A 24,104-nucleotide genomic window follows, 5' to 3' on the forward strand; every position below is an offset into this window, starting at 1 on the left:
AAAAGCTTTTTCAGTCAGAGAGTTGTGAATCTGCGGAATTCTCTGCCTCAGAAGGCAGTGGAGGCCAAGTCTTTGAATGCATTCAAGAGAGAGCTAGATAGAGCTCTTAAGGATAGCGTAGTCAGGGGGTATGGGGAGAAGGTAGGAACGAGGTACTGATTGCGGATGATCACCCATGATCACATTGAATGGCGGTGCTGGCTCGAAGGGCCGAATGGCCTCCTCCTGCACCTATTGTCTATTGACCCAGAGCCAGTCAGGAAAATGGCCTTTAAGGCTGATTTTATACCTCGTTGTCACCCTCCCCTCAACTAACAATGTACCATTCTACATTTCCTTGACCATCGTTCCCTTTGATGTTTTCTCCCCACCTCAGCCTTCCAAATCTCTGTCTCCCTCTCCCCTGACTAACAGTCTGAAGAAGGGTGTTGACCCGAGACGTCGCCCGTTCCTTCTATCAAGAGATGCTGCCTGTCCTGCTGAGATACTCCAGCATTTTGTGCCTATCTTTAGTTTAAATCAGCATCTGCAGTTCCTTCCTACACAGTTAATATTTGGGTCTGTGATCCTTCGCCAGAATGGGGAATGAGAGAGAGCATTTGCTTTCAAGAGCAGAGTGGGGGAGGGATGTGTGGAACAAAGAGAATGTTTGTTGTAAGTTACTGCTGTTTAACCAGTTATGTAATTGAAGATTTTACGAGTTTGTTCAGGAGGCTGGCCTTCAAATTCTTGTTACTGTTCCTCTGTGGATTTTTTAGAGATACAGCGCGGAAACAGGCCCTTCGGCCCACCGAGTCTGCGCCGCCCAGCGATCCCTGCACATTAACACTATCCTACACACACAAGGGACAATTTTTTTACATTTTACCCAGTCAATTAACCTACATACCTGTACGTCTTTGGAGTGTGGGAGGAAACCGAAGATCTCGGAGAAAACCCACGCAGGTCACGGGGAGAACGTACAAACTCCGTACAGACGGCGCCCGTAGTCAGGATCTAAACTGAGTCTCAGGCGCTGCATTCGCTGTAAGGCAGCAACTCTACCGCTGCGCCACCGTGCCGGTGGGTTTACTCATTTCAGGAGTCAAATGCTTTACATGCACTATCCTACGTTGCTGCTGCCAATTTTGTTACGTGGAGTAAGGAACCGCAGAAGCTGGTTTACACTGAAGATAGACACAAAATGCTGGAGCAACTCAGTAGGACAGGCAGCATCTCTAGAGAGGAATGGGTGACATTTCGGGTTGAGACCCATCCTCAGACTGGAGTGTGAATGATGCCTGTCCCGCTGAGTTACTCCAGCATTTTGGGCCAATTTTGTTGAAGCAGAAGTGCATATTTTAGGATACTTAGTTTTGTTTAGATACAGCGTGGAAACAGGCCCTTCAGCCCACCGAGTCCACACCGACCCCTGCACATTAACACTATCCTACGCACCAGGGACAATTTAGCATTTACACCAAGCCAATTAACCTACAAACCTGTACGTCTTTGGAATGTGGGAGAAAACTGAAGATCTCGGTGAAAACCCGCGCAGGTCACGGGGAGAACGTACAAACTCCGTACAGACAAGGACACGTAGTCAGGATGGAACCCTGAGCAACAGTGGCTCTTCAGGCTTGGGCATCCCTGCTTACTAACTGAAATTGGGCCGGATTACGGTCAACCGTGGCAGCTGCTAGGATTCAGAATGCCTTGCAGTGAGAGGGGCTGGATAATCTCCAGAGCACGATCGGACTCTTGCAGCTGCTGCGATTATGGGAGAAATTGTCGATGGCAAATGCTTTGGGATGAGCGGAATTGGATTCATCCCAGATTACAGACACACTTGTTCCACAGACTGGCGTGCACCTGCTATACAAATGCCATATTTTACGTTATCCCCCTATCATATATCGGTACACTGTGGAAGACTCGACTGCAATCACGAATAGTCTTTCCACTGATTAGTTAGCACGCAACAAAAGCTTTTCATTGTACCTCGGTAGAGGTGACAATAAAATGAAAGTAAACCTTATTGAACACGATTTTGAGCCCACTGTAGAACAAAGAAAGTTGTCACTGAAACGTCAGCATTAGAGTCATAGTCACAGACTGATACAGCGTGTAAACAGGCCCTTCGGCCCAACTTGCCCACACTGGCCAACATGCCCCAGCTACACTAGTCCCACCTGCCTGCGTTTGTCCCATATCCCCCCCAAACCTATCCTATCCATGTACCTGTCTAACTGTTTCTTAAATGTTGGGACAGTCCCTGCCTCAACTACCAGGGCAACATGGTGGCGCAGCGGTAGTGTAGCTGCCTTACAACGCCAGAGACCCGGGTTCGATCCTGACTATGGATGCTGTCTGTACGGAGTTTGTACATTCTCCCTGTGACCTGTATGGGTTTTCTCTGAGATCTTCGGTTTCCTCCCACACTTCAAAGGCGTACAGGTATGTCGGTAAGTTGGCTTGGTAAATGTAAAAATTGTCCCCAGTGTGTGTAGGATAGTGATAATATGCTGGGATCGCTGGTTGGCGTGGAACCGGTGGGCCGAAGGGCTTGTTTCCGCGCTGTATCTCTAAACTAAACCTAAACCTCCTCTGGCAGCTTGTTCAATACACCCACCACCCTTTGTGTGGAAAAGCTACCCCTCAGATTCCTATTAAATCTTTTTGCCTTCAAAAGCAAACAGGCAAATAATTAACATGGGAAGAACAATTAGCAAAGTTGCACAGCAAACAAATTAAAGTAACATAACTTGTATTTTATTACAATTCCTACTGGATGTTGCCAGGACTAGGGGGTTCGAGTTATAGGGAGAGTTTGGGCAGGCTGGGACTCTATTCCTTGGCGCACAAGGAGTTTAAGGTAAAAGGGAAAAGATTTAATAAGAATCCGAAGGGTAACTTTTTTACACAAAGGGTGGTTGGGTGTATGAAACAAACTGCCAGAGGAGGTGGTTGAGGTAGGGACTATCCCAACATTTAACAAACAGTCAGACAGGTACATGGATAGGACTGGCTTGGAGGGATATGGACCGAACGCGGGCAGGTGGGACTCGTGTGGCTGAGACACGTTAGCCGGTGTGGGCAAGTTGGGCCTGTTTCCACACAGTATCCGGGGGCGGCACGGTGGCGCAGCGGTAGAGTTGCTGCCTTACAGCGAATGCAGCGCCGGAGACTCAGGTTCGATCCTGACTACGGGCGCCGTCTGTACGGAGTCTGTACGTTCTCCCCGTGACCTGCGTGGGTTTTCTCCGAGATCTTCGGTTTCCTCCCACACTCCAAAGACGTACAGGTATGTAGGTTAATTGGCTGGGTAAAATGTTAAAAAAATTGTCCCTAGTGTGTGTAGGATAGTGTTAATGTGCGGGGATCGCTGGGCGGCGCCGACTCGGTGGGCCGATGGGGCCTGTTTCCGCGCTGTATCTCTAAATCTAAATCTAAAAATCTATCACTTGATGACCAGAGCATCAAATCCATAGCATTCACCCAGCGTGGGGGCGCTGCCATGAGGAGGGGGGGAACAGTAGTGTGGGGGGGGGGGGGGGAGAACAAAGTGGGACCTGATGCGAATACTTTGTAACTTTTTCAGCACCCTTTATGTGGCGACTTTTTGCATACCGTGGGTATGCAAGCAAAGAATTACACTATCACTGATGACACGTGACAACGAAGTAGTCATTCATTTATCATTCACTAGCCATTAAACATTCACTAGCCATTATTCACTAGCCATTAAACATTCATTAGCCATTAAACATTCATTTATCATTCACTAGCCATTAAACCAATTGATGTAAATCATGTTGACAAAGGAGCCAACCAGCTTAACGGTCACCTATTTCTTGTGTTCTTAATCCTCAAAATCTTTATTCCCAATTAATTCGAAAAATAGCCTGCTTTTTCCCTACATCCACTTGCTACAGAGCAGGCTAGAGCCACGCTCTGTTGCTACTCGAGATGTCACAATACCCTAAGGCACAATCCTCTGTGCCTACATGCTCTTTTCAGTTTCACCATCCTCCAGCTTTCTGCGAGTTTTGCTCTCAGCAAGACCTCGGGGGTTGAATGCAAAATACATAAAAATTAAACAAATAACCGTCGATCTGGCCAGGAATCACCAATCGGGACTTATCGCCATTGGCAATTTTGGCCGTAAAAGAATTGCAAAAATCTACTACATCTAACCAGAGGCTTTTTGTTCAACCAGCCTAATGCAAACAATGAAAACATTACGTTTAGAATGTTTCTAAGGGACAGCACGGTGGCGCAGCGGTAGAGTTGCTGCCTTACAGCGAATGCAGTGCCTGAGACTCAGGTTCGATCCTGAGTACGGGCGCCGTCTGTATGGAGTTTGTACGTTCCCCCCGTGACCTGCGTGGGTTTTCTCCGAGATCTTCGGTTTCCTCCCACACTCCAAAGACGTACAGGTATGTAGGTTAATTGACTGGGTAAATGTACATTTTTTTTTTTTTTTTAATTGTCCCTAGTGTGTGTAGGATAGTGTTAATGTGCGGGGATCGCTGGGCGGCGTGGACCCGGTGGGCCGAAGGGCCTGTTTCCGCGCTGTATCTCTAAATCTAAAATCTAAAAGGAAGGAACGGCAGATGCTGGTTTACACCGAAGATAGACACAAAATGCTGGAGTAACTCAGCGGGCATCTCTGGAGAGAAGGTGTAAGGGCTAACATTACGAATTCAGCTATGTGGGTTTTATTGCAGGAGTGTAACAGCTCCAGCTCGGATTATTCCTGGGGCATCCTGTTGTCAGCATGGAAGCGCGGTTTATGGCTGATCCATCTTCTGATATCAGCAACCGGCCTCAAAGCTTTGAAGTGTTAAGAAGCTCATCTTGCCACATGGACTGCCCTTTGTTCCCAAGAAAGAAGAGGTCACGATGGACACGGAGGTCCCGAAAGACACATAAAGATTTATAGGGCATTGTAAACTTGCCGTATAAGGCAGCGATGGAAAAATACTGGCACATGTATTTGGGGTATAAAAGGTGTGTAAATGTAAGCTTTCGGGGAGAGAGGCTATACTAGCTGCCCGTGCATTTCTGAACGCTCCGGTGCCTAGGCTCTCTCCCACCAGGGTGAGTAGAATAAAGAGGTTAAACGATTTTGGTTGTTTGACTATAAGAAAACAACTGCAGATGCTGGTACAAATCGGAGGTATTTATTCACAAAATGCTGGAGTAACTCAGCAGGTCAGGCAGCATCTCGGGAGAGAAGGAATGGGCGACGTTTCGGGGCGACCCGAAACGTCACCCATTCCTTCTCTCCCGAGATGCTGCCTGACCTGCTGAGTTACTCCAGCATTTTGCGAATAAATACCTTTGGTCGTTTGACTATTCTGTTAATCGGTCACGAACTACAACAAAGGAATGGGTGGCGTTGCAGGTCAGACTTCAAAACATTAGCAAAGGCAGCACCATATTCAACATCATTTCAACCGAAAGATGTCTACACACAACCAGATGGCATACATTTGTATTGACATGTTAATATTAAGCATGAATCAGATTGTCATTTATTAACCTACCTGGTCCATTGCCCCACGTACCTGGCACTAAAGTCAAGGGCTTCGTTTGGTATGGGGCTGCTCCCTGACCACCCTGTACATTGAGTACAATGCCAACTGGGTTCTGTACAGATCTCAGGTCTTTCACGGTAAAACCCTGTTGAAATAAACCGCAGTGGACCATTAGTGTAAGGAAATGACTGCAGACGCCAGTACAAATCGAAGGTATTTATTTCACAAAATGCTGGAGTAACTCAGCGGGTCGGGCAGCATCTCGGGAGAGAAGGAATGGGCAACGTTTCGGGTCGAGACCCTTCTTCAGACTGATGTCAGGGGGGGGGGGGCGGGACAAAGGAAGACAGTGGGAGATCTGGGAAGGGGGAGGTGAAGAGAGGGACAGAGGAACTATCTAAAGTTGGAGAATAGACAATAGGTGCAGGAGGAGGCCATTCGGCCCTTCGAGCCAGCACCGCCATTCAATGCGATCATGGCTGATCATTCTTAATCAGTACCCCGTTCCTGCCTTCTCCCCATACCCCCTGACTCCGCTATCCTTAAGAGCTCTATCTAGCTCTCTCTTGAATGCATTCAGAGAATTGGCCTCCACTGCCTTCTGAGGCAGAGAATTCCACAGATTCACAACTCTGACTGAAAAGGGTTTTTCCTCATCTCCGTTCTAAATGGCCGACCCCTTATTCTTAAACTGTGGCCCCTTGTTCTGGACTCCCCCAACATTAGGAACATGTTTCCTGCTTCTAACGTGTCCAACCCCTTAATAATCTTATACTTTTCGATAAGATCCCCTCTCATCCTTCTAAATTCCAGTGTATACAAGCCTAGTCGTTCCAGTCTTTCAACATATGACAGTCCCGCCATTCCAGGAATTAACCTAGTAAACCTATGCTGCACGCCTTCAATAGCAAGAGTATCCTTCCTCAAATTTGGAGACCAAAACTGCACACAGTACTCCAAGTGCGGTCTCACTAGGGCCCTGTCAATCTTCATACCGCTGGGCTGCAAGCTTCCCAGGCGAAATATGAGGTGCTGTTCCTCCAATTTCCGGTGGGCCTCACTATGGCACTGGAGGAGGCCCATGACAGAAAGGTCAGACCGGGAGTGGGAGGGGGAGTTGAAGTGCTCAGCCACCGGGAGATCAGGTTGGTTAAGGCGGACTGAGCGAAGGTATTGAGCGAAGCGATCGCCGAGCTTGAGCAAAGGTGTTGAGCGAAGCTAATGCTCAAACGTTCTTGTGCAAGGCGATACACTCATGAAATGAAGATGTACCACAGATTCAATGGTAAAAAGGGGAGCAAAATCTAAAGCAAAAGCAAAAATAAAAGTGTTAATTCTACAACTGAAATAAGATGGTGGTGCTGCTGGGCGAGCCGCTGCCTCATAGGTCCAGTGTTCAATCCTGACCTCAGGTGCGATCTCTGTGGAATTTGCACTTTCTCCATGACCTTATTGGTTTCCCCCGGGTGCTCCGATTTCCTCCCACATCCCGAAACGTGTGGGTTTGCAGGTGCATTGGCCTCTAAATTGCCCCTAGTGTACATGGAGTGGATGCAAAAGTGGAATGACACAGAACCAGTGTGAATAGGTGACCAATGGTTGGTGTGGCCTCGATGGGCCGAAGGGCCTATTTCCATGGTAAAACTGAACTGTTTCTTAAAAGCACACGTGTCTGGTGGCAAAATTCATGAGCAATCTGAAGGGTAACGTTTTCACACATAGGGTGGTGGGTGTATGGAACAAGCTGCCAGAGGAGGTAGCGGAAGCTGGGACTATCCCAACATTTAAATTCTTGTTCGGGCGGTCACGGTGGCGCAGCGGTAGAGTTGCTGCCTTACAGCGAATGCAGCGCCGGAGACTCGGGTTCCATCCCGACTACGGGCGCCGTCTGTACGGAGTTTGTACGTTCTCCTCGTGACCTGCGTGGGTTTTCTCCGAGATCTTCGGTTTCCTCCCACACTCCAAAGGCGTACAGGTATGTAGGTTAATTGACTGGGTAAATGTTTTTTAAAAAAATTGTCCCCAGTGTGTGTAGGATAGTGTTAATGTGCGGGGATCGCTGGGCGGCGCGGACTCGGTGGGCCGAAGGGCCTGTTTCCGCACTGTATCTCTCTCTAAATCTAAAATTTAAGAAACAGTTAGATTGGTACATAGATTGGACAGGTTTGGAGGGATATGGACCAAACGCAGGCAAGTGGGACTAGTGTAACTGGGACGTGTTGGCTGGTAGGACCCGTTTCCTCACTCTATGACCATAGCTTTCAATTTTTAAAGCCTCGTCCTTCTGGGTAACATCTCCTGAAAATGTTTGCTCTGACCAGTTTAAAATGAACAAGCAGTGGAATTAACCACACAATAGGTGCAGGAGGAGGCCATTCGGCCCTTCGAGCCAGCACCGCCATTCAATATGATCATGGCTGATCATTCTCAATCAGTGCCCCGTTCCTGCCTTCTCCCCATACCCCCTGACTCCGCTATCCTTAAGAGCTCTATCTAGCTCTCTCTTGAATGCATTCAGAGAATTGGCCTCCACTGCCTTCTGAGGCAGAGAATTCCACAGATTCACAACTCTCTGACTGAAAACGTTTTTCCTCATCTCAGTTCTAAATGGCCTACCCCTTATTCTTAAACTGTGGCCCCTTGTTCTGGACTCCCCCAACATTGGGAACATGTTTCCTGCCTCTAATGTGTCCAACCCCTTAATAATCTTATACGTTTCGATAAGATCTCCTCTCATCCTTCTAAATTCCAATGTATACAAGCCTAATCGCTCCTGTCTTTCATATCTAACCCATCAGATCAGAATGTCATAGAATGATAGTGTGGAAATAGGCCCTACGGCCCAACATGCTCACACCGGCCAACATGTCCCAGCTACACTAGTCCCGCCTGCCCGTATCCCTTCAAACCTGTCCTATCCATGTACCTGTCCAACTGTTTCTTAAACGTTGCAATAGACCCTGCCTCAACTACCTCCTCCAGCAGCTTGTTCCACACACCCACCCACCCTCTGCGCAAAAACATTACCCCTCAGATTCCTATTAAATTTTTCCCCCTTCACCTTAAAACTATGTCCTCTGGTCCTCGATTCACCTACTCTGGCAAGAGACTCTGCATTACCCGATCTATTCCTCTCATGATTTTATGCACCTCTAAAAGGTCACCCCATATCCTCCAGAGCTCCTAGGAATAGAGTTCCTGCCTGTTCAACCTCTCCCTTTTGCTCAGACCCTCGGGTCCTGGCAACATCCTCGTAAATCATCTCAGAACCCATTCCCAGCTTGACTTCTAAATTCCAGTGTATACAAGCCTAGTCGCTCCAGTCTTTCTATGAAGATTTATATTAATACCATGTCAATAATATGCATATTTAGTCAATGATGTAATAGTCATTTTTTAGCTTTTGCAAAAGAGCCATAGGTTTTATTCTCTATATATATTTCTGTATTTGATTATATGTTAAAAAAAAGGTTACTTTTCGATGATGAATAATATTTTGTTGATGTATTTCACATGACAGTATCCGACTAACACTATTCCCTGGGTTCACGTATAAAGGGACATCTGGTTTTAATGAAAAACACCAAAGAAATCAAGGGATATGGGGAGAAGGCAGGCACGGGTTACTGATTGTGGATGATCAGCCAAGATCACAATGAATGGCGGTGCTGGCTCGAAGGGTCGAATGGCCTCCTCCTGCACCTATTTTCTATGTTTCTATGTTGACAACACGTGGGGCATTAGCAGTTGCCCGCTAACACATAAAAACAGTGGGCATTTTATCTGTCCGAGAGTCAACAATTGTGGAAGGCAAACCATTTGATATCATATATCCCCCTCAGGGGTCTATGTGGTGACAATGGAGGACACAACTTACTTGAGTGGCGATCAAGATGGGCTGCCCCGTAACAGTGCTGGTCACCCCAGACTTTGGATCCTGCAGCATTTGCACAGCGGCAGGCTGGTACATTGGCGGCATTGACATTTGAGAGCCCATGCCCGATGGATTCTGCGTTACAATCAAAGACTGGTTGCCCAAATTCATCAAAGGACTAACGGCTGAGAAGAGGGAACAAAAGTCATGTAGCAATCGACTTAGAAGTATAATTTCAAAATCAATTCTCATTGTTTAAGACACTCGTTATTTAATAGCAATACACAAGATGCTGGAGTAACTCGGCGGGACAGGCAGCATCTCTGGAGAGAAGGAATGGCTGATGTTTTGGATCGAGACCCTTCTTCAGACTGTAGGGTCTCGACCCGAAACGTCACCCATTCCTTCTCTCCAGAGATGCTGCCTGTCCCGCTGAGTTACTCAGCGCATTTTGTGTCTACCTTCGATTTAAACCAGCATTTGCAATTCTTTCCTACACATTTAATAGTAATGCTTGATGCAGATTAACAGATTGCTCTGTAACAGAAGGGTAAGATGGCACAGAAGTAGAGTTGCTGCCTTTTCCTCGCTCTCCCCTCTCTCCTCTCTCCTCTCGCCCTCCGCATATCTCTCTCTCTCTCTCTTCGGTTTCCTCCCACACTCCAAAGACGTACAGGTCTGTAGGTTAATTGGTTGGTATAAATGTTTAAAAAAATTGTCCCTAGTGTGTGTAGGATAGTGTTAATATACAGGGATCACTGGTCGGCGCGGACCCGGTGGGCTGAAGGGCCTGTTTCCGCGCTGCATCTCTAAACTAGTCACTCTGACTGGTTATCTTCCCACAACTCGGTCACACCCCTCTGTCATGGCATTCACAGTTAACACTGATACACCATTACTATCTCCAACATGGAGTATTCTTCACTTTAATGAAGGCAATTCAACACACTTACACATGCACGAAACCCTTGGGGTATAAACCTTTCGTTGGCAGGTGAAATATTATCGCACAGTACTGCAGAGTTCAAAATATTATAGCCTGAAGACTTTTTATAAATCACAGTTCAGTAATAAAAGCTGAGCAATTATGCGCTTCAGAAAGGCAACTCTGATTTCTTTTGTAGCATTTTTCATTAACCCTGCTTGTGCCAATTTCTGACTCAAAGCTACACCCATGTACCCGAGGGGTTGCATTCTTAGAAAATCATACGCATCAGGATTTCGCAATATGTTTAGTTTAGTTTAGAGACACAGCGCGGAATCAAACGATATGGGCAAAAAGCAGGAACAGGGTGCTGATGATGGATGGACGATCTGCCATTATCATATTGAATGGCGGTGCTGGCATGAAAGGGCCTACTCCCGCACCTACTTTCTATGACCAGCAATAGCCCGCACATTAATATTATCCTACACACAGGGGACAATTTACAATTTTACCAAGCCAATTAACCGACAAACCTGTAGGTCTTTGGAGTGTGGGAGGAAAGCGAAGATCTCGGAGAAAACCCACGCAGGTCACGGGGAGAACGTACAAACTCCGTACAGACAGCACCCGTAGTCGGGATCGATACCAGCTCTACCGTTTCGCCACCGTGCCGCCTACAGTCACTACTATAGAGAGCAAGCAAGATTATGAGGGACCCCTGCCACCCCAGTAACGGACTGTTCCAGCTGCTACGGTCAGGCAAGCGCCTCCGCTGTCACGCAGTGAAAACAGAGAGGATGAGACGGAGTTTCTTTCCACAGGCCATCAGGACTGTTAACTTTTATAACTCCAGGGACTAAATTTTGTCTTCTCTGTATTAACTTTAATTTATATGCTGTAACTGTAATTCTTTTTTTGCACAATCCGCAGGCATTGCCACTTTCATTTCACTGCACATCGTGTATGTGTATGTGACAAATAAACTTGACTTGACTTGTAGTGCAGGTTAGGCTGACATGACCAATTGTATTTAATTGGTGCATGTTTGAAAGCCACTAAAGTCACATTGACAGAGAAACTTAGCTCGTGCTTTGGTTAATAACCTTGAACCACAAATTACAAGTTATGAATGCTGACTCGGTCTGCGTATCTCTCTCTTTCTCTCTCTCTACGGCAGGATGGCACAGCGGTAGAGTTGCGGTCTTACAGCGCCAGAGATCCGGGTCGGATCCCGACTACGGTGCCGCCTGCACGGAGTTTCTATTTTCTCCCCGTGACCGCGTAGGTTTTCTCCAGTTTCCTCCCACTTTCCAAAGTTGCCCCTAGTGTGTGGGAGAGAACTAGTGCGCGGGTGTTTACCGGTCAGCGCAGACTCAGTGGGCCGAGTGGCCCATTTCCACGCTGTATCTCTAAACTAAACAGGCATGAACTGGCCTGTTGGGGGTTTTCCAGCATTAACAGCTATGGGGTTTGGTTTCAAAAAGCCACCACCTTTCCTTTGGCAAGTTTCTGCTGCTTGCTCTAGAGCTGTTCTGCCAACTCGACAGCCAGCAGAAATCAAAGAACACAAATCAGATTTGGGCAGCAGTGTCGCAGCGGTGAAGTTGCTGCCTCTCAGCCACAGAGACCTGGGTTCGATCCTGACTACGGGTGCTGTCAATATGGAGTTCGTACATTATCCCTGTGACCACGTGGGTTTTCTCTGGGTGCTCCGGTTTCATCCCACACTCCGAAGACTTACAGGATTGTAGGTTAATTGACTCTGTAAATTGTTCCCTGGTGTTTAGGGTAGAACTAGTGCTTGGGTGATTGCCGGTTGACGTAGACTCAGTGGGTTGAAGGGCCTAAACTAAACTTTAAAGTGAAAATATAGCATTGGAGCATTATAGTTACAGAGAAAGGGCATGATTAAAAATAAGAGTCGCAATAAGGTAGGTTAGATCAGGATTCAATCCTGACTACGGGTGCTGTCTGTACGGAGTTTGTACGCTCTCCCTGTGACTGCGTGGGTTTCCTCCGGGTGCTCCAGTCTCCCCCCACACTCCGAAAACGTGCAGGTTGGTAGGTTAATTGGCTTTGGTAAAAGCTGTAAATTGTCCCAAGTGTGTGTAGGATAGTGCTAGGGTACGGAGATCGCAGGTCGGCACGGACTCGGTGGGCTGAAGGACCGGCTTCCGTGCTGCGTCTCTAAACAAAACGACGTTGTTAGAGATGTGAAGGAAGGAACTGCAGATGCTGGTTTAAACCGAAGATAAGACACAAAATGTTGGAGTAACGCATTTACTACATCCAGGCAGCATCTCTGGAGAGAAGGAATGGGTGATGATTCAGGCCGAGACCCTTCTTCTAAGTTGTAAGAGATACAAACGAAAGACACAAACAAACTTCCAACTTACTGTTATTAGAGGGAAGAACTGTCATCATTGGTTTCTTTCCCACCTCACTGCTCTGCTGATCACCAATACTTGTGGTCGAAAAAACAGATTTAAGTCCTGAAACAAACAAAACATGTACTCTTAACAAAAATAAGTTATAACAGCACAGCACACTCAAGAAACCCCCCACGCCTCCAACATGTGCATTCATTTGGTTGCAGTATTCAAATGTTTAGGTTGAATGTGTTTGTGAAACGTTACTGAAATAGAAACATAGAAAATAGGTGCAGGAGGCGGCCATTCGGCTCTTCGAGCCAGCACCGCCATTCAATGTGATCATGGTTGATCATCCAAAATCAGTACCCGTTCCTGCTTTTTCCCCATATCCCTCGATTCCATTAGCCCCAAGAGCTAAATCTAACTCTCTCTTGAAAACATCCAGTGAATTGACCTCCACTGCCTTCTGTGGCAGAGAATTCCACAGATTCACAACTCTCTGGATCTACCACTTATTCTTAAACTGTGACCCCTGGTTCTGGACTCCCCCTACATGGAGAACACTTTTCCTGCATCTAGCCCGTCCAATCCCTTAAGAATTTTATATGTTTCTATAAGATCCCCTCTCATCCTTCTAAATTCCAGTGAATTCGACCCACTCTTTCCTCATATTTCAGTCCCGCCATCCCGGGAATTAACCCCTGGTGTGTTTTCATTGATAAACCTGAGGCACAAGCAAAAGCGACCGTGGAACAGCCATGGCAGTGGAGGCATTACCCTGCGAGCCGATCCGCAGCTGAACCACAATTGTGTTGCAAAGCAATTGCACATTAGGATGTGCGCGCCATTGTGGTTTCTTGATTTGATTATGATGTTTCCATTGTAATGAAGATGGCCATTATGAAAAACAGCGGCGGCGACAATTAGCCACGAAATACCTCCCACTTCCTGAGGCTACGAGGCAAAAGTCACAACCAACCCTGCCACATTTGCATAGCTGTGTGGAACCTCGGGAGATGTGTAGCAAGGAGCCGCAGATGCCGGTTTAAACCGAGAGACACAAAAAGCCGGAGTAGCTCAGCGGGACAGGCAGCATCTCTGGAGAAAAGGAAAGGGCGACGTTTTGGGTCGAGAGTCTTCTTCAGCCTGAGAGTCAGGCGTGAGGGACATTATCTATATATATAGATATAGAAGATGACGTCGAGAGATATGAAACAAATGAAAACAAAAGATATGCAAAAAAAATAACGAACATAAAGAAAACAAGCCATTGTTAGTTGTGGCCTAAGTAACCCTTGCATCCCCCCTCTCTCCATCCCTCCCCCACCCAAGTTGTACCAGCTTAAAAGCCGCCTTGTTGAGTCACATTGTCTGTCCAAGTGCTCCTCAACTTATGACGGGGTTACGTTCCGAGAATCCCATTGGAAAACGAAAATATCGTAAGTTGAAATGCGTTTAATACACCCGATCTCGTGGCCGGAAGCGAGCTACGGCTCACTACCATTTGCACCAAAGCCGAAATATCGTAAGTCGAAGCATCGTAAGTCGGGCAGCATCTGTACTTGTTTTCATCTCGGCCACAGCTCACAATGGCTTGTTTCCTTGACCATCGTTACTTTTTTGCCTATCTTTCATTCATTAGTTTTATACATCACCGTCTATATCTCTTGTTTCCCTTTACCCTGACTCTCAGTCTGAAGAAGGATCTTGATCCGAAACGTCACCTATTCCTTTTCGGCAGCGATGCTGTCTGACCCGCTGAGTTACCCCAACTTTTTGTGTTTATCTTCGGAACCTAGGGAGAGGCAAGTTTTGGCAAAGGTGATAAGGATGTGGGAAGGAGAAGACTGGGTTTCTGTAGAATGCAAACAGTGGAGAAAAGTCCCTGTAGAAATATTTTCCAGAGGAGCCTTGCAGGATAGCAATTACCTGGGGGGGTAGTCCTGGGAGATTGCCAATATCTGCAGGGGAATCCAAAGGACTATCATTAGCACAGAATCCTCCAGGTGACTGCAAAGCATTTGCACAGGCTGAAAGCTCAGAAATAATGTCCATATTTAGGGCGAAGCATTCTCAAGAGTGTGCCAAGAGGGGACTGCTAGAATCTTGTGAAAATTGCGGAGTTTTCCAGCAAATATTAAACTTTTGTCATCAGCACCCGACAGCAAGACAGTGTGAAGATGGGTCTCGACACGAAACGTCACCCATTCCTTCTCTCCAGAGATGCTGCCTGTCCCGCTGCGTTTCTCCAGCGTTTTGGCAGCCAGCATCACCAGAGACCCACACCACCCTGGCCATGCACTCATCTCACCACTGCGATCGGGAAGAAGGTACAGGAGCCTGAAAACTGTAACGTCCAGGTTCAGGAACAGCTTCTTCCCTACAGCCATTCGGCTATTAAACAATGCAACCTCAAAGAAGCTCTGAACTACATAGACTATTATTCAAGAGAGAGCTAGATAGAGCTCTTAAGAATAGCGGAGTCAGGGGGTATGGGGAGAAAGCAGGAACGGGGTACTGATTGAGAATGATCAGCCATGATCACATTGAATGGCGGTGCTGGCTCGAAGGGCTGAATGGCCTCCTCCTGTACCTATTGTCTGTTGTCTATTATTGCACTATTATCGTTTGTTTTTTGCGTGTGCGTACGCGTGTGTGTTTATATATGTGATCTACATATGTGTATTTGTGAGTATGCGTATATATGTTGTTGTTCGTCCTTCGGGTTCGAAGATGACCATGACATCACTTTCAGTTGGAGGATTGGTGACTGTGGGTTCGGGAGTGACTGGTGAGGCCAATCCGGGCCCGGAAGGCACGCCCACACGTAGGGCACAAGTGGATGGGTCCTGCAGTGGAAGTGGAGGAAGCCCGGGCCTTGCGCGCGGTGCGTTTCCTCTGGGCCTCTGCAGTGCGTCTGTTCTCTGCTGCACGGGCTCCTGTGGTGAGCTTGCTACGCCAGGTTGGACGGTCCAGATCAAGAGACTCCCAAGTGCGTATATATTCACAAAATGCTGGAGTAACTCCCGAGGTGCTGCCTGACCTGCTGAGTTACTCCAGCATTTTGTGAATAAATACCTTCGATTTGTACCAGCATCTGCAGTTAGAAACATAGAAAATAGGTGCAGGAGTAGGCCATTCGGCCCTTCGAGTCTGCACCGCCATTCAATATGATCATGGCTGATCATCCAACTCAGTATCCCGTACCTGCCTTCTCTCCATACCCCCTGATCCCTTTAGCCACAAGGCCCACATCTAACTCCCTCTTAAATATAGCCAATGAACTGGCCTCAACTACCTTCCGTGGCAGAGAATTCCACAGATTCACCACTCTCTCTGTGAAAAAAAACTTTCTCATCTTGGTCCTAAAAGACTTCCCCCTTATCCTTAAACTGTGACCCCTTGTTCTGGACTTCCCCAACTTCGGGAACAATCTTCCTGCATCTAGCCTGTCCAACCCCTTAAGAATTTTGTAAGTTTCTATAAGATCCCCCCTCAATCTTCTAAATTTCAGCTATTTTCTTATATCCCAAGTGCGTATATATACACACACTTATTGAACTTTTGTTTTCTCTCTTGTTTATTATATTGTTTATAGTTTACAATGTTTACATATTCTGTGGTGCTGCTGCAAGTAAGAACTTCATAATTCTATCGGGGACATCTGACAATAAAACACTATTGACTCTCGTATCCATCTTCAGCAGGATTTGACCAGCCCACCTGCTCAGCGCAGATATTCCCAATGGTTTAGTCCCACAGCAAAGAACAACCACAAGCCAGCCAGCGCTGGCAGAGGGGCAAGAGCAGCAAATCTGTCCCAGAAAAAGCAATCATATTCCTAGCAGGATTTACCTCTCCAGTTCAGTTTAGTTTATTGTCACGTGTACCGAGGTACAGTGAAAAGCTTATGTTGTGTGTCCAGACAGCAGAAAGAAAATACTTGATTGCAATCGAGCCATACTGTGTACATATTTACAGTGTATTACAAAATGCTGCAGTAAATGCTGGCCATAGTTTAAGAATAAGGGGTAGGCCATTTAGAACGGAGACGAGGAAAAACTTTTTTCAGTCAGAGAGTTGTGAATCTGTGGAATTCTCTGCCTCAGAAGGCAGTGGAGGCCAATTCTTTGAATGCATTCAAGAGAGAGCTGGATAGAGCTCTTAAGGATAGCGGAGTCAGGGGGTATGGGGAGAAGGCAGGAACGGGGTACTTATTGGGAATGATCAGCCATGATCACATTGAATGGCGGTGCTGGCTCGAAGGGCCGAATGGCCACCTCCTGCACCTATTGTCTATTAACTCAGCAGGTCAGGCAGCATCTTGGAGAGAAGGAATGGGTGACATTTCGGGTGGAGACCCTTCTTCAGACTGATGTATCAGATTTGTACCAGCATCTGCAGTTATTTTCCTACAGTGTATTACAGTACAAAGGAATAACGTTTAGTGCATGGAAAAGCCAGCAGAGTTCGATCAAGGAAAAGTCCGTGGGTTTCCGAAGAGGTAGATAGTAGTCCAGCACTGCTCTCTGGTTGTGGTAGGATGATTCAATTGCCTGAAAACAGCTGGGAAGAAACTGTCCCTGAATCTGGAGGTGTGCGTTTTCACACTTTTATATACCTGATTTGCCTGATGGGAGAGGGGAGAAGAGGGAGTGGCCAGGGTGCGACTCGTCCTTGATTATGCTGAAGATTAACACATAAAGCTGGAGTAACTCTGCGGGACAGGCAGCATCTCTGGAGAGAAGGAATGGGCGACGTTTCGGGTCGAGACCCTTCTTTTATGCCGCTGGCCTTGCCGAGGCAGAGTGAGGTGTAGATGGGGTCAATAGAAGGGAGGTCTCCCAAGACTACAGTAGGAACACCACCAGTAATTCTGCTGGTGCCGCAACATGAATCAGTAACTAAACCAGGGTAACTGTTTCCTTAAGTTACCTATATTGAGACTGTTGGATACCGCCATCAACATCCCACCACCTGTATCATCCACAACGTCATCTTCTATGAGCTGCCACGGCTCCAGTTCCTCTTCCTCGCACTCCATGAATAAATCTGTGTCCGCCATGTTGGCAGCACCTGGAAGACAGTGAAAGAACCCAGTTAAAAAACATTGCTCACTGTATGCAGAGCCAAGCTCAAACTCCTGTGTAGGAAGGAACTGCAGACGCCGATTTGCAACGTAGATGCAAAATGCTGGAGTAACTCAGCCGGACAGACAGCACACCTCTGGATATAAGGAATGGGTGACACTTCGGGTCGAGACCCTTCTTCAGAAGTCAAAACATTACCATGGGCAGCACCGTATCCAACATCATATAAATCAAATGATAAAAAGCAGATGTCATACATGTTTATGAATACAAGTTAATATCAAGCCCACATCAGATTGTCATTTCTGAACCTTCCTGGCCTATTACTCCACATACCTGGCACTAAAGTCAAGGGTAGACACAAAATGCTGGAGTAACTCAGCGAGACAGACAACATCTCTGGAGAGAAGGAATGGGTGACTTTTTGGGTCAAGACCCTTCTTCAGAGTTCTCTCCAGAGAACCTCATCTATTGCAGCGGCTGCTCCAGATGTCAACTTATTTACATCGGCGAAACCAAACGCAGGCTCGGCGATCGTTTCGCTCAACACCTGTGCTCAGTCCGCATTAACCAACCTGATCTCCCCGGTGGCTGAGCACTTCAACTCCCCCTCCCATTCCCAGTCTGACCTTTCTGTCATGGGCCTCCTCCAGTGCCATAGTGAGGCCCACCGCAAATTGGAGGAACAGCACCTCATATTTCGCCTGGGCAGCTTGCAGCCCAGTGGTATGAACATTGACCTCTCCAACTTTAGATAATTCCTCTGTCCTTCTCTTCCCCTCCCCAGATCTCCCTCTATCTTCCTGTCTCCACCTATATCCTTCCTTTGTCCCGCCCCCCTGAAATCAGGCTGAAGAAGGGTCTCGACCCGAAACGTCGCCCATTCCTTCTCTCCTGAGATGCTGCCTGACCTGCTGAGTTACTCCAGCATTTTGTGAATAAATCTCTCCAGAGATGCTGCCTTTCCCGCTGAGTTACTCTAGCATTTTGTGTCTATCTTCGGTTTAAACCAGTTCCTTCCTCAGTTTCCGATGGGGTTCCGTTCCGAGAAACCCATTGGAAACCGAAAGTATCATTAGTCAAAATGCATTGAAAACTCGCCATCACGTTTCAATCGCGCGTGATCGGAAGCGAGCGGCGTCTCGCTACGGGTCCCTGCCGTCTGCACCATCGCAAAGACGAACTATCGCAATTTGGACCATCGTAACCTGGGGAGAACCTGTACTAAAGTCAAGGGCTTCGTTTGGTATGGGGCCGCTCCCAGACCACCCTGTACATTGAGTACAATGCCAATTCTGTACAGATCCCAGGTCTTTCACAGTAAAACCCTGTTGAATCCAGCATCTCTGGGGAAAAGAAATAGGTGACCTTTCGGGTCGGGACCCTTCTTCAGACCCAGGTCTGAAAAAGGGTCTCGACCCGAAACGTCACCCATTCTTTCTATCCAGAGATATTGCCTGTCCCGCTGAGTTACTCCAGCATTGGGCGTCTACCTTCAAACTCAAACTTCAACAGGTCAAAAGTACAAAATCTACAACAAGCAGGCAGTGCTGTTGCCTCACAGCTCCTGTGACCCAAGTTGATTCCTCTTTCTCCCTTGAAATCCATGGGATTCACCCAGGGTCACCCTTTTTCCTCCACATTCAAAGACATGCAGGTTGATAGGTTAATTGGAAACTGTAAAATACAGTCGTAAAATACAGAAGGGGATGGTACATGAGGAAGACAAAAACAGTGATTTGCAAGTGCGACACAGTGGCGCTGCGGTAGAACTGCTGCCTCTCGGCGCCAGGGACGTGTGCTCAATCACGACTATGGGCGCCGTCTGTACGGAGTTTGTACGTTCTCCCCGTGACCTGCGTGGGTTTTCTCCGGGGGCTCCGATTTCCTCCCACACTCCAAAGACGGGCAGGTTTGTAGGTTCATTAGCTTGGTAGAATTGTAAATTGTCCCTAGTGAGTGTAGGATAGCATAAGTGTGCGGGGATCACTGGGCCGAAGGGTCTATTCCCACGCTGTACCGCTAAACTAAACTAAAAACATGAATGGGTGCTCGATGGCTGGGAATTACTTAGTGGACAAAAAGACCTACTTCCATGCTTTAACGTTCTTTAATAGTCCAAATGAAGGAAGAGTGTTTCAGCAGAATAGTAGTGACAGTAGCTGCAGTAATTCAGAGGCATTTAGTAATACAATTGGTAAATCTGACTGGTGGGACAATGCTCCAATGCAAAACAGTCAGGAGTCGACTTTGGAGATTTTAGATTTAGAGATACAACGCGGAAACAGGCCCTTTGGCCCACCGAGTCCACGCCGCCCAGCGATCCCCGCACACTAACACTATCCTACACACACTAGGGACAATTTTTTTACAGTTACCTAGTCAATTAACCTACATACCTGTACGTCTTGGAGTGTGGGAGGAAACCGAAGATATCGGAGAAAACCCACGCAGGTCACGGGGAGAACGTACAAACTCCTTAGACGGCGCCCAGAGTCAGGATCGAACCCGAGTCTCCGGTGCTGCATTTGCTGTAAGGCAGCAACTCTACCGCTGCGCCACCGTGGCCCTTCGGTCCACCAAGTCCGTGCCGACCAGCGATCACCCTATACACTAACCTACCCTCACTAGGGAACTATTTTACAACTTATCGAAGCCAATTAACTTACAAACCTCTACGTCTTTGGCGTAAGGTAGTGAGATTTGGGTAGGACAGGATGATAAACTGAGAATGGGCACAAAAAGCTGGAGTAACTCAGCGGGTCAGACAGCATCTCTGGAGAGATGGAATTGGTGACGTTTCGGGTCATGACCCTTCTTCTGACTCATTCAAACTGAGATCTATACAGAGATGGAGACGGGATGTTGTTCAGCAGAATATTTGAACACAAGTCTGTTGGTGAGAGATGCGGATGCTTTACAGTTTGTATCCTGTCTCGAGATCAGATACTAATCCGACACTGCAGTGAGGCAGCCTTGGCGACACACCCAAGCATAATTGCTTCACAGCTCCTGGGCACCTGTTGAGTCTTGACCTTGGGCACTGTTTGTCTGCTCTCCCTATGACTTTGTGGGTTTCCCTCTAATGTGCTCTGGGTTCCTCCCACATTCCAAAAAACACGAGACATAGTGACAGATTCTCTGGCTGAAAATTCCCTCTGTTGTGATACAGCGTGGAAACAGGACCTTCGGTCCAACTTGCCCGCACTGGCCAACATGTCCCAGCTACACGAGTCCTACCTGCCTGCATTTGCCCCATATCCCTCCAAACCTGTCCTATCCATGTACCTGTCTAACTGTTTCTTAAATGTTGGGATAGTCCCTGCCTCAACTACCTCCTTGGTCCATGCACCCACCACCATTTGTGTGAAAAAGTTACCCCTCAGATTCCTACTAAATCTTTTCCCCTTCACCTTAAATCAATGTCCTCTGGTCCTCGACTCACCGACTCTGGGCAATAGGCTGTGCATCTACCCGATCTAGTCTGAAGAAGGGTCTCGACCCGAAACGTCACCCATTCCTTCTCTCCTGAAATGTTGCCTGACCCGCTGAGTTACTCCAGCATTTTGTGATACTTTAGATTTAGAGATACAGCGCGGAAACAGGCCCTTCGGCCCACCGGGTCCGCGCCGCCCAGCGATCCCCGCACACTAACACTATCCTACACACACTAGGGACAATTTACATTTACCCAGCCAATTAACCTACATACCTGTACGTCTTTGGATTGTGGGAGGAAACCGAAGATCTCGGAGAAAACCCACGCAGGTCACGGGGAGAATGTACAAACTCCGTACAGACGGCGCCCGTAGTCAGGATCGAACCCGATTCTCAGGCGCTGCATTCGCTGTAAGGCAGCAACTCTACCGCTGCGCCACCGTGCCGCCTTCAATTTGTACAAGCATCTGCAGTTATTTTCCTACAAAGCAGTTAACCTAGTTCCCCTTGGATTAGGAACACTCAACACCCACTTCAAACAAACGTTCACACAGTCAGTACAAAACGTCAAGTTGTCACGTCAACACTTCGACAGACTTTTCCCTGTGTTGGCTGAAGGCTTCACGCCCGGCCGCAGCTGCGGACTGGGAACGCGGCCCGTGGACGTTATCGAGGCGCCGTGGTCTCGATGCCTCCCAGATGGAGAAGTCCCGGTCTGAGCCTGGCCGGGGCCTGGCGGGTCGGGGAGCCTCGCCTCACAAGTCAGCGGAGCAGTCCGACAGAGCCCACGGCTGGGGCCCAGGTTAGCGCCATGGAGGCCATGGGGCAGTAGCATTGTGGAGAGGATGGTGCGGCAGCCGACGATGGCACTGACAGACGGACGGACCAGACACCTGAAGCAAGGACGTCGCTGCCGAGGGAAGGAACCACCGTCACTTTTTTTAGATTTAGGGATACAGCGCGGAAACAGGCCCTTTCGGCCCACCGAGTCCACGCCGCCCAGCGATCCCCGCACATTAACACTATCCTACACACACTAGGGACAATTTTTACATTTACCCAGCCAATTAACCTACAAACCTGCACGTCTTTGGAGTGTGGGAGGAAACCTAAGATCTCGGAGAAAACCCATGCAGGTCACGGGGAGAACGTACAAACTCCGTACAGACGGCGCCCGTAGTCAGGATCGAACCTGAGTCTCTGACGGCGCTGCATTCGCTGTAAGGCGGCAACTCTACCGCTGCGCCACCGTGCCGCCCTTGAGGGAGGGGAAAGAGCATTCATTCATTCACTCCCCCGTCAGACTGTTACATTGCTCACATGGCCAATAACCATATCTAGGCCTTTACTCGCTGGAGTTTACAAGAATGAGGGGGAGCCTCATTGAAACGTACCGAATATTGAAAGGCTCGGATAGAGTGGATGTTGAGAGGAAGTTTCCTCTAGTGGGGGAGTCAAGGACTAGAGGTCACAGCCTCTGAATTAAAGGACGGTGCTTTAGGAAGGAGATGAGGGGGATTTTCTTTAGTCCAAGGGTTGTGAATCTGTGGAATTCTTTGCTGCAGAAGGCTGTGGAGGCAGTCAATAGACATTTTCAAGGCAGAGATGGAGATTCTTGATTAGCATGGGTGTCAGGGGTTTTGGGGAAACGGCAGGAGAATGGGATTAGGAGAGAGAGCTAGATCAGCCATGATTGAATGGCAGCATAGAGTTGATGGGCTAAATGGCCAAATTCTGCTCCTGTCATTTATGACCTTATGACAGGGGACATCACAATGTGTCAAATCCTCTGCCCATATCACAAACACTCACAAAAAAAAAATCAATTAATTGTTTTGAGAGTGGGAATTCTTGAATTTTCTTTTTGTTTCCAGGCAAGGATTTTGAAGGTCGCTGTACGTGCCAAAAACGTTGCTTGGCCAAAGGCAGGTAATTAATATAGAGCAAAAAATATAATCAAATCTGGAACCGCAGATGTGTGCGCAATTACAAATACAGTTGCTTAGAAGCACAACGTGTAGGAATGGAACTGCAGATGCTGATTTAAGCCAAAGGTAGACACAAAGTGCTGGAGTAATTCGGCGGGACAGGCAGCATCTCTGGAGAGAAGGAATGGGTGAGTCCAAGGGCCTCGACCCGAAACCTCACCAATTCCTTCTCTGCAGAAATGCTGCATGTCCCACTGAGTTACGCCAACATGTGGTGGGGTGACTCTCTTTTGCTGGAAGCACAGTATTTCCCTTCAAAAGGACACAGCAATTGTTTTGTAAATGAAAGCCTACAATGCTTACTCTGACTTGCAAGCTTTCAATAATGAATAATGCAACAATTTTAAAGGGCACTAAATGAGAGCCAGCTCAATGCTGATCGATTTTAAATTGCAATCACAACGACATCTTAAATTACAGCCACCTTAAGTAGGTGACGTTTCGGGTCGAGACCCTGCTTTGGTCATGGCTGCTCTCCAGAGATGCTTTACTGCAGCATTTTGTGTCTATCTTCGGTGTAAACCAGCATCTGCAGTTCCGCCTACACATGACTACCATTAGCCACACGTATGACAAGGTCCATGGTGCTTCTTCCATGGTTTCAATTTATAGGCACACCGTGGAAATCCAGGATCTCAGCAATTCCAGTGTGAACAAAACAGTACGTTTACAGTTAAGTCTCATAATGATACAAATTAGGCTGCTTCCAAATATGTGCTGCAATGGGATTAGCAAAATCTGTTTTCTCAAATACTAATAAATGAAGCCAGAAACATTCACATCTGCCCAAATGTGCACATCAAGCCAAAGAGGTATTTGGTCAACCACAGCCAAACTAGCTAAATTTAAGGGAAAATGGAGGGAAAATTGGCAATTGACCCATCTTTGTTAG

The 24,104-nt window shown here is 47.5% G+C and overlaps 1 protein-coding gene across 10 annotated transcripts in view; it reads right to left on the reverse strand.

Moving 5' to 3' along the window:
• pogzb (pogo transposable element derived with ZNF domain b) overlaps positions 1 to 24,104 on the reverse strand; it is a 90,992-nt gene that overhangs the window by 50,022 nt on the left and 16,866 nt on the right. For 9 of the 10 annotated variants that reach the window (XM_078432023.1, XM_078432028.1, XM_078432025.1 and 6 more), the window contains exons 2-5: positions 17,632 to 17,772; positions 12,721 to 12,816; positions 9,400 to 9,581; positions 5,532 to 5,667 (exon numbers count right to left, since the gene is read on the reverse strand). In XM_078432023.1, coding sequence (XP_078288149.1) covers positions 5,532 to 5,667; positions 9,400 to 9,581; positions 12,721 to 12,816; positions 17,632 to 17,761 — 544 coding nt within the window. In that variant the 5' untranslated portion in view covers positions 17,762 to 17,772. The remainder of the gene's footprint in view (positions 1 to 5,531; positions 5,668 to 9,399; positions 9,582 to 12,720; positions 12,817 to 17,631; positions 17,773 to 24,104) is intronic. The other variant, XM_078432020.1, reaches the window with a different exon arrangement.

This window comes from Rhinoraja longicauda, chromosome 44 (assembly GCF_053455715.1).
Source record: "Rhinoraja longicauda isolate Sanriku21f chromosome 44, sRhiLon1.1, whole genome shotgun sequence".
Lineage (NCBI taxonomy): Eukaryota > Metazoa > Chordata > Chondrichthyes > Rajiformes > Arhynchobatidae > Rhinoraja > Rhinoraja longicauda.